Raw genomic sequence first — 15,651 nt, 5'->3', positions numbered from 1 at the left:
AATATAAAAACACATTTATTTATTTGTCTATTTGCTTCCACCATTTTGACCTCAAAGCTCAAACAATCATAACCAGTCTGTAATCCCTGTGAAACATGCCAATTGTACACTGTCCCTTGTCGTACCCACCTGACGCCCATGGGTGGCAGGGCTGTTCCGGACCACTGGACGGGAGGGGGCGGGGCATGGAGGAGCGGACTGCTCTCTAATTGGTCGGCGGCGTGCGCGTCCCCGTCGTCTCCTCCCGGTTTTCCTGGCATGACCTTTTCCCTTGGCAACCACTTCCTCCGAGCATCCACGGCCATCTTTAATTTTAACTCATTGATGAAAAGTTGTTTGGCTCATGTAAACACGCAGAGCGACACAATTTGCAGCGAAAAGCAGCCTCGCCGGCGCTGTGTGCATGTAGTTTTTCCAACGAGGAGCTCCACACAACCGAGCCGAGCTGAGCAGCACCGCAGCAGGCTGTCCGCCGAGATTAAGTAAACACCGAGAGCGTACGTGCATATTGTTCACTGTATCGTCTTGTGCATCACTCAGGCACGTCTCCTCTCATGTTTTTGGCTTGATGTCAACACAGTATTATTTTACCTAAACTGTCTGAACGAACTGCGCACGTGTGTAAATACTAACGTGTTGCGTTCATGGCTCAAGTAGGACTATGTTGTGCTCGCGAAAAAACAGCAGGTGGAGCGCTATAATAAGTAAACGGAGCATTGTCTGAAGGGCACAGCAGAGTGCTCACCACTGCCATGTTGTTCTGCAAATACCCCAGTGTTTATTTCTGTCATCACTGCGGAGTTTTAACAAAATAAAAGACACTTTATGTTTACTCGTTACTGGAACAAAAGCTGTTTTTTATTCATTTGCTTCTGATTGATGGCAGGATGAGAAAGAAGCAGACTGCCAAACAGAGGAAGACTGAGGAGACTACAGTTGTCCAGGAGTTTGTGGTTGAAAAGATAATTCGCCGCAGAGTCTTTAATGGAAGAGTGGAGTACTTTCTAAAGTGGAAAGGCTTCACCGAGTGAGTGAAATGTTGCGGAATTAACTATTTGCTGTGTAAATGTAAGCGCGATTTTCAAGTGTGTTCTCCCCTCTTTGTGATGTGTTTTTACAGTGCAGAAAACACATGGGAACCTGAGGACAATCTGGACTGTCCTGAACTCATTGAAGATTTCTTGAGAAACACCCATTTCTCCGGGGAGAATGAGGAAGAGCTAACCGAGCAAGAGTTCATTCCCAAAGAAGAAATGACAGAGCAAGAGACGGAAATTGTGAGTAGTTGAGAGATGGCGGTGGAATGTCTGTTAGTTTTTAGTTGTTTCCATGTTATTTACAGAACTTCCTCACCTTAATCTGTAAAAAGGGAAAAACAACATTAGAATCCTATTTCTTTGAGTGCATTGCTTTATTTCGACAGTTACACTCAGAAACTTCATGGAAGTTTTTCTCTTAATAGAAAAAGAAGCTGTGGTTGATTCAAGTAAAATCATCTGACCATATTGGCAGACTTTTTTAGAGTTTCAAGGCTGAATATGAAACTAAATGGTGTGCGAAGGTGGTTAATTTCGCAATACCCCTGAAAGTGAAAGTACTAAAATGTCCTCTTTTGCGCAATAGGTATTTACAGTAATAGAAATCCTGTTGCCTGAGAATTTTGTGTTTCGTGTGTTTGCTTCTACTGTTGCACTTAACGTTTGTCCTTGTCGCTCTCCTCCCAGTCCTGTATGCAGTCTCAGCAGCAGGCTCATGTCCTCGAGCCAAATGACGAGCAGTCAAACACCCCCACTAACCTCAGCACTTACCTCGAGCCTGAATGCATCATCGGCTCCACAGACAGACAGGGAGAGCTCATGTTCCTTGTCAAATGGTAACTCTGCTGCTTCCTCCTTTTGTCCTTGAATGAACGCCAGGTAGTTTTTTAGTATGAAGGTGAAAAGCACAGTTTTTCACATTTAAAGCTGCAGTCTACTGTTCCAAACTGTAGCACAGTGTCTAGTGTTAGTTTATGAGGGTGTTTCATAATGTGGATAAATCATTTACTTTAGAGTTATTAAGGCTAGAGGTCATTGGCCTTTACTAGCTGACAAAACGTTTGTCAGATCAGTGGTCAAACTGTTCCAACCAAAGTAAATATGCTTTACACCTTTAAAGGAGAACCGATTCTTTTCCACAAAGTCAGGAGTCATGAGAGGTACGACTGAGCCTGTGAAAACAGAAACTGGTTTTTAAGAAGCTGTGTTCGGTTTGATAAAATTCTTCTCTTTGAAAAGTCTTTGAATTTTTGATAGAGAGCTTGTTGTGCAAAAGAAAACAGGATTAAAGAGCGTTGTTTAAAAGGGCAGGAAAAAACGCAGCCCGGAGTGGTACTATGATGAGAAGTTTAGGGTGACAACGTAGAGTGCTGCATAGGCCAATCAAATACATGCACATTTATGGTAGATGACTTTGTATGTAAACATGTGTTTTTGCTTTTTTGCAATTATCGCAATGAAATTTAAATTATTGCTTGTCCAGAGTCAGATCCTTTCTCATACTTGACTTGACCTGTAACTGTTGTGTTGTATTTTGGATGCTAATAAGTCTTCAAACTCATGGATCTGTTCCTCAAACTAAACTTCCTGGATTGTGTTATATTTCTTACAGCTGAGGAACACAGCAGGGGCGCACCAATGCAGTTCCTTTTTTTTGTTTTAACACAGGGTTGTTTTGTTCTGAATTTCACCTAATGGAAAGATTATTTTAGCTTTAAAATGGGGAGTGGAAGTGGTCTTGAGTTTTGCAGCTTGTTCTTTATATGGCAAGGCAAAGCCGTTTTATGTATTTATTAGCACCACTGAAAGACGGATTGTATTCTAACTAAATTTAAAACACAATAAAACTGGGGTAAAACTATATAAAATGGAGAATAATTAGAATATAATGCAATACAAGTGGAGAAAAAAATAAAGGTAAAGTCAAGAATACAAGTCAAGAAATCTATCTGCTGCTTTTATTTTGAAAAATCTCCCCCCCTAACTTGTGAAAAAGCATTATAGCTGTAGTATCATTTTAGTCTGAAAAAATGCCATGGGATATTTCTAAACTAAAGTCATTTAACAAAAAGTGTGACTCAGTGAAAAAGTTAATTTGTTAGGCATGTGTGCTGTTGCTGAAAGCCTTTACTTACATCAACAGAAGGAGGCAGCCAATCTAATTGTTTGTTTCCCCTTTAGGAAGAACTCTGATGATGTAGCCTTGCTGCCGGCCCGCGAAGCCAGCGCCAGGTGTCCCCAGGTGGTCATCGACTTCTATGAGCGGAAGCTGACGTGGCACTGCGGAGACGAGGAGCCGTGAAGTACGTGTATAAACAGCTGCGCTCTCACCTGAAGCTTAGTTTAACCTCCATCGAGTGTCCCCCTCCAGCTGACATTAGCGGCGGTCTGTGAAATTGCTTCCCGCTGCAGGTGGAGTTTCAGATTCTGGCAGGTGCGAGAGCCTCAGCGGGGATGGATTTGAAGTGCTCTCGCTCCCGTGGTGCTCAAAGAGGTCTCTGTGCCTTTGTGGAGACTGTGATGGAGACTCAAACTAACCTTGCATGCAGAGCGGCCGATTTGAGGTCCCACTAACCTGTAGCAGCTTTGGTCTTGTGTAAGCAGACACAATCACTGTGGACATGTGTTTTCTTTTTACTGTTGTATACTCATTTAGTATTTACAGTCCTATTTAGCTATGAGGTTGTTTAGTGTGTGCTTTATATTTTGTATAGGAGCACTATGTAGAGAAAGTGAACTAACTACTGTCCAATCCGTACCTCCAGTTCATGTAGCGCTGAAGATTGTAGACCTGTTGTGCTGACGTTTGTTGTTTGAGGTGTTTATAGCCACAGCTTTTACCGTGTCTTACCTTCTCTCTGTATGACCCTTGTGTTTGATATAAAGTGTCAAGTTTATAAAAAATGTTGTCCAGCAGAAATTTCCCCATATTTCCATCAGCTGCTGAAAACCAAATGTTCTCTTCTCAATGTATAAGAAGAATATTGTTGAAGTTCTTAAATATTATTTGGAGCTAATCCAAAGTAAAGTCCTGAAAAGAATGAAACTCTTTCTAAAATAAATGTATTGAGATTTACATACATTGACTTGTGCACCTGTGATGGCTAATAAGATTGTTAAATGTAGCACTTTAGATTTGAGACTGTCCCATTATGCAGGGCATTGTCTTCCAGTAATTAGACACGTCCGTGTACACGACACCTGTACCTGACTCGACATATCTCCCATGACTGTTCTGGGACACTCAGCTGAACCTTACACCTCCTAAAACAACCTGCTACTGAATTACTGTAACTGTTGACCATGGATCTGTGAAGTCTCTGTGAATAAAGGAAACTTTTTGTGAAACTTATCCCTTGATTTAATTTATTTCTTATTTGTCACAAGCTAAATAGTAATAATACAGGCACGTCAGCTGATGCAATGATCAGTTTCAGTTTGATGTAAGCGTAATTACAACCTGCAGCTAATCTGTTGGATGTGTTTCATCTGATTTTACGTAACAGCCTATAAATAATACACCTGATAAGTAGTATAGTGATCTATTCATGCTCGCACATGTTGCATGCCGGCTCTATTACTCATTCAACAGCAGAGAATTGTGCTGATTCGATTTTACCGTTAGAGGGAGGAGCTTATGTCAGTCTTGTGACTTTATTTTGAAACCTTTGCTCGCATGCAATAAAAGGGGGAATAAAAGGCGTAATGCTGAGCGTAGCAGTGTTTGGTTGACTCAATTTGTATTATGAGGAAGGAGACCGACAATGCTGTGAATCAGGTAGGTCTGAAGTTATTCTGGTAACAGAAGTTTTTATCAAAAGTTAAACATTTAAAATGTTGAACTGTTGAGTTCTGAAGCTCTAACTCTACCTCGAAAAAACAACTTTTTTCCCCATGAGTAATCACGGATATGTGGAATTTCCTATCCTTATTGTTTTTGTTTCAGTCATCGCACTTCCTCTTTCTGACTGTAAAAACTTCCCCTTTATCAAAACACAGCGCATTCAGCTCAGTTCAGTGTCTCCGAGTCTCTCCTGCCTTCTCCATGCAGCAGCTCATCAGCGTCTGGGTGCGGGACCCGCGGATGAGAAAGAATGACTTTTGGCATGCCTACTTAGACTATGAAATCTGTTTACATGTGAGTAACATTTTAAAAAGGAAATTGCTTTAATCTCTACTTTCTAATAGTAGAGCTAACTGTAAGGTGTGTTCTTCATGTCCTGTTTTAGACCGACAGTGTGTGCTTCACAAAGAAGATCTCAAGTGTGAGGAGGAGGTACAGTGAGTTTGTGTGGCTCAGGCAGAAGCTACAAGAAAATTCAATGCTAATGTAAGTAATCCTTACTGTATTTCCCACGTTTACTTTCAGTTTTCATGTTAAAAGTAATCTGAACGATGGTTTTCTTTAACCACAAGTGTTGTGTTTGTGTATTTGCAGGGTACATCTACCAGAGCTCCCCCCAAAGAACCCCTTCTTTAGCCTGAACAACGCCCAGCAGATCACTGAGCGCATGAAAGGCCTCCAGACGTTTTTGGAACAGTAAGAGTGACCTCGAAAATCAATACACTTATGAACTTTAACATACTAAACCACAAAGATAACGAAATTGATGAATCAAAGTTTCCACGAAAACCCCATGACCGCCTTTTTCCTCGTAACCAAGTGATAAAATCCAGTGTTTACAACTATGTAATTTGTTTACTGACCTTATTCTCCAGGATCCTGCAGAGCCCTCTGCTGCTGTCCGACAGTTTGCTGCACCTTTTCCTGCAGTCACAGCTCAGTATGTCCAAGATGAAGGCCTGCGCTGCTGGGAGGACCCACTACTCTGTGGCCCAGGCCGTCCAGCAATGTGGGCTGAGGCGTTTCCACTCAGAGGAGGATCTGCAGAAGTACTGCAGCATGTCTTGTGACTCTGACTCAGACAGGTATATCGTCATGTCAATGCTTTAGACTTTTTCCATCAAAATCCATCGTTAGAGCGGGTCGTCTATTACCTCTAAGGATAAAGGCATATTTTGCATTACTGTACACACTCACTGATGTATTTTCCCGGACAGAAATGTGAGAATCCCTTCTGCCTCATTCCCAAAATAACACACTTTAACTGGCTTTCCATTCCCTTTTCTCATTTCTCTCTTCCAGCTCCGAGTGTCGAGATCCAGAGCCTCGCCTTCAAGATTTAGCCATGAACAAAGCAGCGAGTACAGCTTTACTTGGTCTCATGGGGACCAGCCAGGAGGAAATCCTCAGCTGCTCATCTGATTCTACATGAAAACATCATCATCATCACATCACTGTGAGAAACGTGTGGACCTGAGGGAGGAGGAAATACGCCTGTTACCCCGTCATACTGCACTTTTATGCTACTTAGTTGCTCCTAATTGATTCACTTATAAATAACAGCATATATTATGATCCTACTGAGGCATTTTATGTAGATTTATATGAAGTAAACAGTAATAAAAATGCACCTTTTGTATATTTATGTTTACCTCTGTTCTTTTTGTATAGCTGAGGTTGTAGCAACAGTTCACCTGAAGATGGCAGTGTTGTTACATCCATCTGTTTGTGTTTTCACCCAGCCAATGAACACATGCTGTAACTCTCCGTGTTTACTTCATAAACAAGCTTAGCTAAAGCCTCATGACTTATTGTGATTCACAAGGTCTATTTAGCAGAAATGTGCAGATAACACTGCAGTATCTTAGTCTGGGACAGCTGAACGTCTCTCTGTGGCTGGACTCCCCCTCCTAATAAAGAGTAAGCTAGGGAAGCTTGTCATCGGGTGGCCACTGCAGTGCTTAGCGGTATGACGTGTAATGAGGTCTCTGAAGGGTTTTCAGACAGCCCCCCCTGTCAGGTGTAGGGTTGGTAGGAGGTCCTGAGGGATCCCAATGGACTCGCTCCTGTCTGAGAGGGCTACCAGGTAGACAGGCTTCATTGCTCCCTGCTGAACAGGATGCCAGCTGCACTGACAAGCCACCTTTCCTATCTGCCCCTCCTGCTTCGTATGCTCTCTACAGTCACATATCTCTGTGTGTCGGTGCAGGTGCGTGCAGCATGTGCTCCCACAGTGAGCAGCACCGCGCTTACGCAGAGGTAATGACCACTAAACAGAGTGACGGCACGCTGACATATCTGCACAGCTAATTAGATTAGCTCTGTCTCTGCAGCGGTTGTGATATTCATTATAAATTCAGAGCAGACAAAAGGATTGCGTTGCAGAGAGCAGAGAGGTGGTGTCACCTCAGACCTGCCTGTCTCAGAGCGGCAGAACACTTCGGACAGCAGGAAAGCCGGAAACTCACGCTGGGGGTTGGGACGTCTTCTTTATAGTAGTGTGGGAGTATATGTCTGCTCATGCGTATCCACATTCGCTAATGCAGTCTGTGCATGCGGGTCTTTGTCAGTGCTTAACAGTGTGGGCTGCATTACCCTGCACCTTCAAACACACGCACACTTAGGCAGTCAGTGTAGCAGAAAGTTGCATTAGCTGGATGTTCAAAATAGTTTTATTCCTGTGAAACATCCAGAGAACAAAGCTAGTGTGTTAAAGAAAGGCCATTTTTATACTAATATGCACACAAGGAAAGCCCAACCTGCCTCACCACTAAGTGTTATAATGTATCATTTTTGTGTTTTCATGAAGTCATGTTTAGGTTGTACTTTTCTTCTTGCATAAAATACTTCTAATCTTCCTCTTAACAGTCTGTTGTTTTCATCAAAGAAGTAACCTCAGTTTTATCTTTCCCAGTGACCATCACTAAATATGCAAGATGCTCCCTGTCTTTAAATGACTCTGACAGATGTGTTAAGACATTACCACATGGTAATGTCTCTTTAATTTTCTTTCTCACATGGAAATTTGGGTTTTTAAACAAAAAAATTGCATGAAAAAGAGACGTCGTAGGTTTTTTATGAGCCAATTCCAGTGTTTTGGGATTAAATATGTGTGGGTTAGAATATTGCTGAGCCTTTAGTTTAATATGAGCCGCCTTAAGTATTTCAGAAAGTGTAAATGAACAGTTTATTTAATAAACAGAAAGTTATTAAACATTTTACGGACTCTTATTTTGATATTTGGTCAGCGTTTTACGAGTGTGGTGAGGGGTGTGTTTTGGAGACTCGTGGCTTCAGTATTTCCAAACCTTGGCAAACCTAAGAGGTCAAACATGCTGGAAATGAACGGCATGTCACATCACTTTAAGTCAGGGATTTAGTTGGGTTTTGAGCAGCTGCAAAGATGATGTCTGTTTTCTCTGTTAAGTAAATCACACATGCATGTGTCAGCGAGTTGCCAAACGTAGCTTAGCACTCGCTAACAGCTCCGTGTAACAGTAACGCCGTTGTTGTAGTCCGGTGGATTGAAACGTTTACACTGCTGCTTTTAGTCCGACCTGTCCGGCAGTATTGACTTCTCTTTTAATGGTCTGTGACTCTGCTCCACTGGCTGTTAACCTTGAGCCACTGTAGCCTAGCCTGTCAGTGCGGCTCTGCTGCCATGACAACACTGACACATTTAAACCCATCAGATCGATTGGCTAACGGCTCCCTGCTCCATGTTGCGTGACCCCGAAGAGGTCAAATAGAGGGAAACCAGTAAAATCAACGTGTTTCAAAGTGGCCAGGTATAAGCACAATTATTCAGAAAAGTACAGGATACAATCATGTTTTAATTATTTCCATGAACGCTTCAGCTCGGTTTAATCTAATTAGCATGCTTATTGTTTGACACATAAAACAGTAGAAGATAAGATAAAGGAGAACGGCCCCTCTGGGAGATGCCCATCTGCCTCAGACCAAGTCAGCACGTCTTTCTGCAACGACAGCTCGAATAAACCGCGCCTCACGTCTGTGATCTCATGCATGAGACTTTGACTTACTAGTCCCTCTGTCGTGTAATTAACACAGGATCACACACAGAAAAAAGAGAATCCATTTTATGTGTTGGAAAGAACCAAAATGTCAGAGCGGAATGTGACAATATGAAATCCCAATCAGGGTTGGTTTGCTGCGTAGAGCCAAAAACAAATGGAAGTATTGAGGGAGATATGCTCCAGTGGAGGCAAATTACAGATAAATCAGAGGCTGCTCATGCATTTTAAGTGCCACATTATACAGAATCCATTAGTAGCAATAGGAGTTCAGCACCACTTGAGATATTAAATCTCTTTGCCTGCAACTCAGGAAGCAGGATGAGTCAATATCAGAGAAGCCCAGCTGCACAGCCGATAGATAGGGGACCTGAAGGAATGATGCCACACTAACAACCGTCATGTGATAAGGGCACTACAGGCTGGTGGAACCGGCGTTTAGCTTGTTATACAGCAAGACAATCGCATTCACAAGGGGGCAGATGAGGGAGCAAGGTAAATGATCTGGAAGTCTTGGGTTAATTGAATTGTTAATAACATACGCCCCGGCACTGAACATTTCTCAAGGTCTCCCACATTTCATGCCAATAGTGGGCGCTGATTTACCGACGGCCACAAAACTTCCACAACTTGACAGCCCAAAAAAAAAGATTTTCAGACGTCACATCTGCCCTTGAAGCTGTGTGCGTGTGTGTGTGTGTGCTCAAAAGCCAATAATCCCAACACCTGCCTTGGAACTGTTGGATACAAATATTCTTTTTCTCAAGGCTGAAACATTTTTCTCTGTCACTCAATTGTCCCAGATGGAAATGAGCTGACTTAACAGCCATCCATCATTCATCAAAACCAACAGCCCAGGTACCTTTTTCTTCCGTTTCTGCGTGGCTCATACCTGCCATTTCCCCTTCCACATGCTGTCGCCCGTTGGTAGGGGAACAGGGGAACAGCTCCTCTGTGTGTCACAAGATCATGCGCGAATAACAGCAAACGTCTTGTTAGAGACGAGGAACAAGTAGAGAGGGGGCTCTTCGGCCTGTTCAGCGAGTGGCGAGGCTCCCGCTGGTGGCAGAGGGAGGACGATAAAGGGTGGAGAAACAGGAGAGGGGAAAAAATGGAGGGGTAGAGGGCACCGTCTCTCGAGGCCTCTGTGCTTCACTGCCAGTGTGTGTAAATCAGCAGGCAGCTCACGGCTGCAATGAGGTAGAAAATAAAAAAAACATAAAAATGTCCGAGTGAAATAAGAGGCAAGGAGAAATCTTTTATGATGAGCCTAAATTCTCCTTACTCTGCAGTAGATCCACTGGCCGGCTCAGCTCGTCGTCTCCAGACGCCGTCCATCATCCCAGTGTCTGCATACAGCCACAAATTACTCAAATTACCCCACCTGCTATTCATGTAATACATATGTAATGAGTTTCCTAAATTCACACGATTGTCATTCATGGTATGTTAATAGGCCCGTGTCAAATTCATTAATATGCGTGTAAATGTTGAGGACGGCCAAACCAGGGCCTCTGGAGTTATGCAGATGTGGTTTCATACATATCAAAGTTAATCCACATGTGTAAAGTTGTGGTGTAGAACATTTGTCATATTTTGGACCTGAAACTGCCTCCTAGCCCTTTGGGAACAGCACACAACAACACAATCTAAAATCGTTGTGTCTCACTTTTAGACTTTCTCAAACGTTCTTCTTCAGCACATAGGAGCAGTTTGGGGACAACATTGTGGAAGCTCACTGGTTGGAAGCTCAGAAAGTTGGTGAGTGGAGTTTGACTCATTGTAAGATAAATATATCTCTTGCAGCTTTTGGTGAATCAGCATCAAGTGTCTATAACCACCTTGTGAAGACAAACTCAAAGCAGCTCCATGAAAAGGTGATTTAAAAGCACTAATTAGATCGATACACAGCACATTTAAAATGCAATTTATGTAACATCACACCATGTATTGATATTTTAAAGAATGAACACATTCAGTGTCACCACAGAAGGGGAAATTAAACTAATGTAAATACCATCACAGGTTTAAATTTAACTTGTGCTGCAAAATACAACAAGGCTGGCTTTCATCACTTACAGTTAGTTACATGAGACAATGTCCAGCAGGCTGAGGAGGCCAAAACACCTGTGACCTGTAGGTGCATCAGGCAAAATGATTTAAGTATGTGATGGTAAACAGTACTAGTTTGAATCCCAGTTGGGACGAAGCGGGCCTTTCTGTGTGCCCTCTGGGGGGCTTCGTCACACAGCCCAAAGACATGCTCGTTAGGTTGCATGGTGACTCTAAAAATGCCCGTAGTTGTGAGTGTGAGCATGAAAGGTTGTCTGTCTATGTGTCAGCCTTGTGACTGACTGGCGATCAGTCCAGGGTGTACCCGCCTCTTGTCCAATAACAGCTGCAGGCTCCAGCCCCCAAGCGACCCTGAGCAGGATAAGCAGTATAGATAATGGATGAATGGATGGGAAACAGTCAATATAATATCTCCTATTGACAAATTTCGCACTACAGGAAAATAAAATATAGGATGCTGACAAATATTGACTTGGTGTTCAACCACATCCACAACAGGGATGATTTGGACATCCTCCAAGATGTGCAGTAGCCAAGATTAAGGCCAGCGTCCCCCAATGCGACCCTGCCGATTTTCCCAAACATTTTTCTCCATTTTCTGCAGTTAATGTCCTCAAAGGTAACCATGTTTGATGATGTAGTTATGTTATTCTGTTAAACCCATATGCGTGCATGGTTGCTCTGTACGGACATGCCGCTCCGCATGTACCCTGGGCACTAAATTAGCTCAGGTTAGCTTGGCAGGACCTGTGCTTGGACACATACCAAAGCTGACACTATGAAAGAGTGATGGCAGCAATCTGCTGGATCCAGTGACTCTGTTAGCTCAGCAAGCTCCTGTAACTCAACCCTCATACCTTTACTTCCTCCGTCAGACAGAAGAGCTGCTATATTAAGAGCTGACATTTGAGCTGGACTTCAACCTGAATGTGGGGTCATTACAACCACGGGCATCTTAACCACCTGCGTGGGGGGTAAAACGAGAAAAAGGGATGGAAGGGAGAGGAGAGATCAGTCAGCTGCACGGAGGTGTAAGAGGTGCAGTGAGAAGCCGGCTGTAATTACAGTTAGAGCACCTCTGACCTCTCCTGATTACAAACTATCCTCCCATACCATCCAGGGTCATTACTCACCTCCCTAACTAGTAGAGTAAATCAGAGGCGGAGCGCTGACCTGATATTAGAGCCACAGCCGGAGTGTAAACAGGGCCAGAGTATGGAGGCTGGAACATTGTAAATAATCTGCAAGGAGCTGGAGCGAGGCGTGGGAGATGTTTATAGCAGGTGGACAAACACCTGTCACTTTGATAAGACTGATTTATCCTGAATGACATGTCAGCACATAGCTCTACCCGCGCCTGACGTCCCGGACTGCCAACTACCACAGCCCAGAACATGAGACCTGTTTGTAGCAGTGAAGCGTAACTTCTGAGAGAGAGATGACAAGCTGCTCTGCAGAAGAAACAGCTTCATCAGTGTAAAACATCAGCGGGGACACGATGGAAATAAGTTCTGGTACATACCAGCGTCGCCCTAAAATGCAGTATTGGAAATATGACAAGCCTGAAGTTAAATGCAAGTTCTAGAAAATTCATTGACAGCTCCTGCTGTTTCCAGAAAATGTATTGCATTCACTTGGAAGTCGGACCCCCCTCTCTTTATATCACAATGAATTTCAGAAATGTCAAATTGTATGCTGTTAGAGAAAATCACCTGAATAACAGATATGATGTATTTGTAAGGATCTGCCAGCCTTTTTTCTAAGACATGGAAACACTTCTTCTAGCAACTGTGGATTTGCAATAACTTTTAAACTGGCTCCACTATAGGCTAATACTCACACCCAGGTGTAATGGATAAGTTTTCATAATTAATTCTATTTCTTATTTTTATTCATTCTTTTATTTCTTTATTTATGCTTATTTTACAAATATTGTATTATTACGTTTTTTGAGGGAATAGGTTTGATCGTTTCTGCATACCAAAAACTTGAAAAAAAAAGAAATGCTGCTGCTTATTGGCAAGTGCGCCAGTCAATGCACCAATCCAATAGGCCTACCATGAACTTTGCCACCCAAAAATCAACTGGTTTCAGGTAAATTATCGTGTGACAAAAGCAACAGCAACAGTGTGGTGCTAGCAGAGAGTGTTATTTGAGTCAAAGCTAGCAAAATCTCAGCATTCAGGGTTTTTCTAACAATATTATAATTGTTTTTATAATGGGAAGGAAAAATTATAAAAGCCTCCAGTTATTAGTACTGGTTTAAACCAGTTCAAGTTTTTACTGATGTTCACATTCATATTTATTCTTCACAGGAGTAGGCCTACCATGGAACACGGTGAAAACTAGAAAAACAAGACTATTTCAATAGTCAAAATCAACAAGAACAAATACTCTCATATACTTATAAAATAAAGTTTAACAGTACTTAATAAGGTAATCTAATCAATTATTACCGTTTAAGCCTGGTAGACCAGTAGCACAATGACGGACTGAACCGAAAAGGTTGCTATTTTTACCCGCTATTTTCTCTATCTGCGCTTGACCTGTTTTCCGGGTCATGTGGTCATGTGACTTACAAGAAAAAGAAACGCGTTGATCATAATGAACATAACAAGGGCAACACAATAAAATACACGAGATGTTTTATGATTGCACATCATAAAACAACTTTACTTTTTTTTGTTTTTTAAAGGAAAAGGTAATGCGTTTTAACTGTTGTTGTCATGGCAACGTGTCCAATCGTAATCAGCATCAGCTACAACGGTGCACAAGCTATTTAGGAGCTTAATAATGATGCGTTCAAGGCCAGTAACGGGACACTCAGACAGAGGAGCTACTTGTGTCTCCACTCCAGCTCCTGAGAGATACAGGTCTTCATGTCATGAACTGTCTGCAGCTTTTTTAAGGCAATTAAAAAGAAAGAAGAACAGAGATGATGGCATGTGAGAGAGGAGGGTGTAGTGCTTGCAGTAAAAGACCTGTCAAGACCCATAGCCTCTCTACCAGCCTGTCTGTTCTTAAGCATATAATATCATACATTAGGTATTTAAAATCACTAAAAAGAATGAAAATGTAAGCGTTATATCCCAGAAAATATTTTTTTCAAAGACACCTGTCATTATCTTTGTTAGCTCTCACTTTAAATGCACCATGTCTTCTCACAATGTCATAAACCAGCGAAAGAAAAAAAACCTAATTTGTCAGCTGCCATGAGTTATGTTAACAGAAACTGACCTCAATTAAGAGTGACTTGCATTTAAAAAGTGTCTATATCAGATTTTTAGATTTAGACTGGGGGGGAGAGGCTTTAATGGAACGCTGACAGAGGGCCAGTTGGAGAGGTAATACATTTCCTGCAAAATGCCAGGGGATAGCACATAAATAAAGCAGTGTTATTCCTGACAGAAACTCTCTATGAAGCCGCGCTGTGATCTACGGCTGAGTGACCCGGTTAAAGAGCAGCAGAAACAGCTGACAGCTTGATCAAGATTACCTCTCTAAAGTGGTATAGATCAAGTCTTTAGCCTTCTCAACAAACCTCAGGGGTGATGGGATGAAACGGTGATGGTAGATGATAATACTCGACAAAGACAAGCAGCTGTCACTGTGATCGTCAGGGTTCTGACAATGCCCTGACACTTATTACTCAGAATACATGCACTAAAGGAGGATGAACAACTAAGTACTGCTGAGGTGTTATGCAGCATCAGAATTTACATATCTGATCACCAAGTTGTCAGTAAAATAATGACTTTGAATGTATCCTGTCATGAAGGGAAATTTGTTTTATATTTCTGTCATCTTTCTTAGCAAAAGCAAAGTTATTTATTATTACTCAGCAGCTCCATCTATCCATATTTGGCCGGTAAAAGTGTATCTTTATGGTTGCAAGTATTAATTAGTGATATTCTGGTATCATTAGTGTAATTTAGTGCTGGCTAGATTAACGGCACAGTGGCATTTATCTATGAAACATTATATCTTGATGTTAAATTGCAATAAAAGAACCTGTATATTCTGAGGATATGGCTGTCCACATCTAACAGGGGGGGTGGGGGTGTAGTTGACATCCATTAAGGAAATCCTTTATTGGCACATAAAAATGAGAGGCAATATTTAGCCTTACTTGCCTTTGGCAACCTAACCCATAGCCTTACATTAACAGGAGGGTAATACCAAGCTGGGTCAGCAGAGAAGAAATATTTCTGTTCAATTCACAATTCAACATCCATCAGAAACATGTTTTAAGTGTCCCATAATGTGCCTTAATGATGGAGCTGCAAGCACACCTAATGCTGTGGGATGTAGCGAGTGCGTGATCTTTGCATTGTTTCCCTACATCCCTGACACAAAGCGTTTCCTCTCTATATCCAATGTAGTATATTCAATAACTAATTATGGTAATTCATTACATCTCCAATTAGCAGAGAGGCTTTATCGCTGCACTGTACCGTAAAGAGCAGGATTTATGTTGGCTTTGAATGTCACCCAGAGGACAGGGGACGAGCTCATCACTCAACGGGAACAAAACACAGAGACAGGAGCGAGGGAAAAAATAGAGGGAAGACGGAGAAAAAGATACAGTGAGTTATTGGTTAATGAACGCATTTTGCTTCCCATTTTCTCACAACCTTGAGGAAACCTTGACATGGTCCTCTTT

General features: G+C 42.2%; 2 protein-coding genes across 4 annotated transcripts; both read left to right on the top strand.

Annotated features, from left to right (window-relative positions):
- Positions 1-332: 332 nt before the first annotated feature.
- Positions 333-4,376, top strand: cbx3b (chromobox homolog 3b). 3 transcript variants are annotated; one of them, XM_069655986.1, is made up of 6 exons: positions 333-497; positions 887-1,027; positions 1,121-1,277; positions 1,725-1,873; positions 3,219-3,340; positions 3,450-4,376. In XM_069655986.1, the coding sequence occupies exons 2-5, from the start codon at positions 888-890 to the stop codon at positions 3,337-3,339; spliced, it is 567 nt and encodes a 188-aa protein (XP_069512087.1). In that variant the 5' UTR covers positions 333-497; position 887; the 3' UTR covers position 3,340; positions 3,450-4,376. The 3 variants fall into 3 exon arrangements, with proteins under 3 accessions (XP_069512087.1, XP_069512088.1, XP_069512086.1); XM_069655987.1 differs by having other exon boundaries at positions 333-482; positions 3,219-4,376; XM_069655985.1 differs by having other exon boundaries at positions 3,219-4,376.
- A 383-nt stretch (positions 4,377-4,759) lies between these two features.
- Positions 4,760-7,054, top strand: snx10b (sorting nexin 10b). The gene is made up of 6 exons (XM_069656712.1): positions 4,760-4,815; positions 5,037-5,175; positions 5,267-5,367; positions 5,476-5,577; positions 5,757-5,966; positions 6,184-7,054. The coding sequence occupies exons 2-6, from the start codon at positions 5,083-5,085 to the stop codon at positions 6,311-6,313; spliced, it is 636 nt and encodes a 211-aa protein (XP_069512813.1). The 5' UTR covers positions 4,760-4,815; positions 5,037-5,082; the 3' UTR covers positions 6,314-7,054.
- The last annotated feature ends 8,597 nt before the right edge of the window (positions 7,055-15,651 follow it).

The sequence above is a fragment of the Semicossyphus pulcher genome, unplaced genomic scaffold (genome assembly GCF_022749685.1).
Source record: "Semicossyphus pulcher isolate SPU_LCO1_2020_fin unplaced genomic scaffold, fSemPul1.0.p SCAF_9, whole genome shotgun sequence".
NCBI classification, from domain to species: domain Eukaryota; kingdom Metazoa; phylum Chordata; class Actinopteri; order Labriformes; family Labridae; genus Semicossyphus; species Semicossyphus pulcher.
This window is presented reverse-complemented; position numbering and strand designations above follow the sequence as displayed.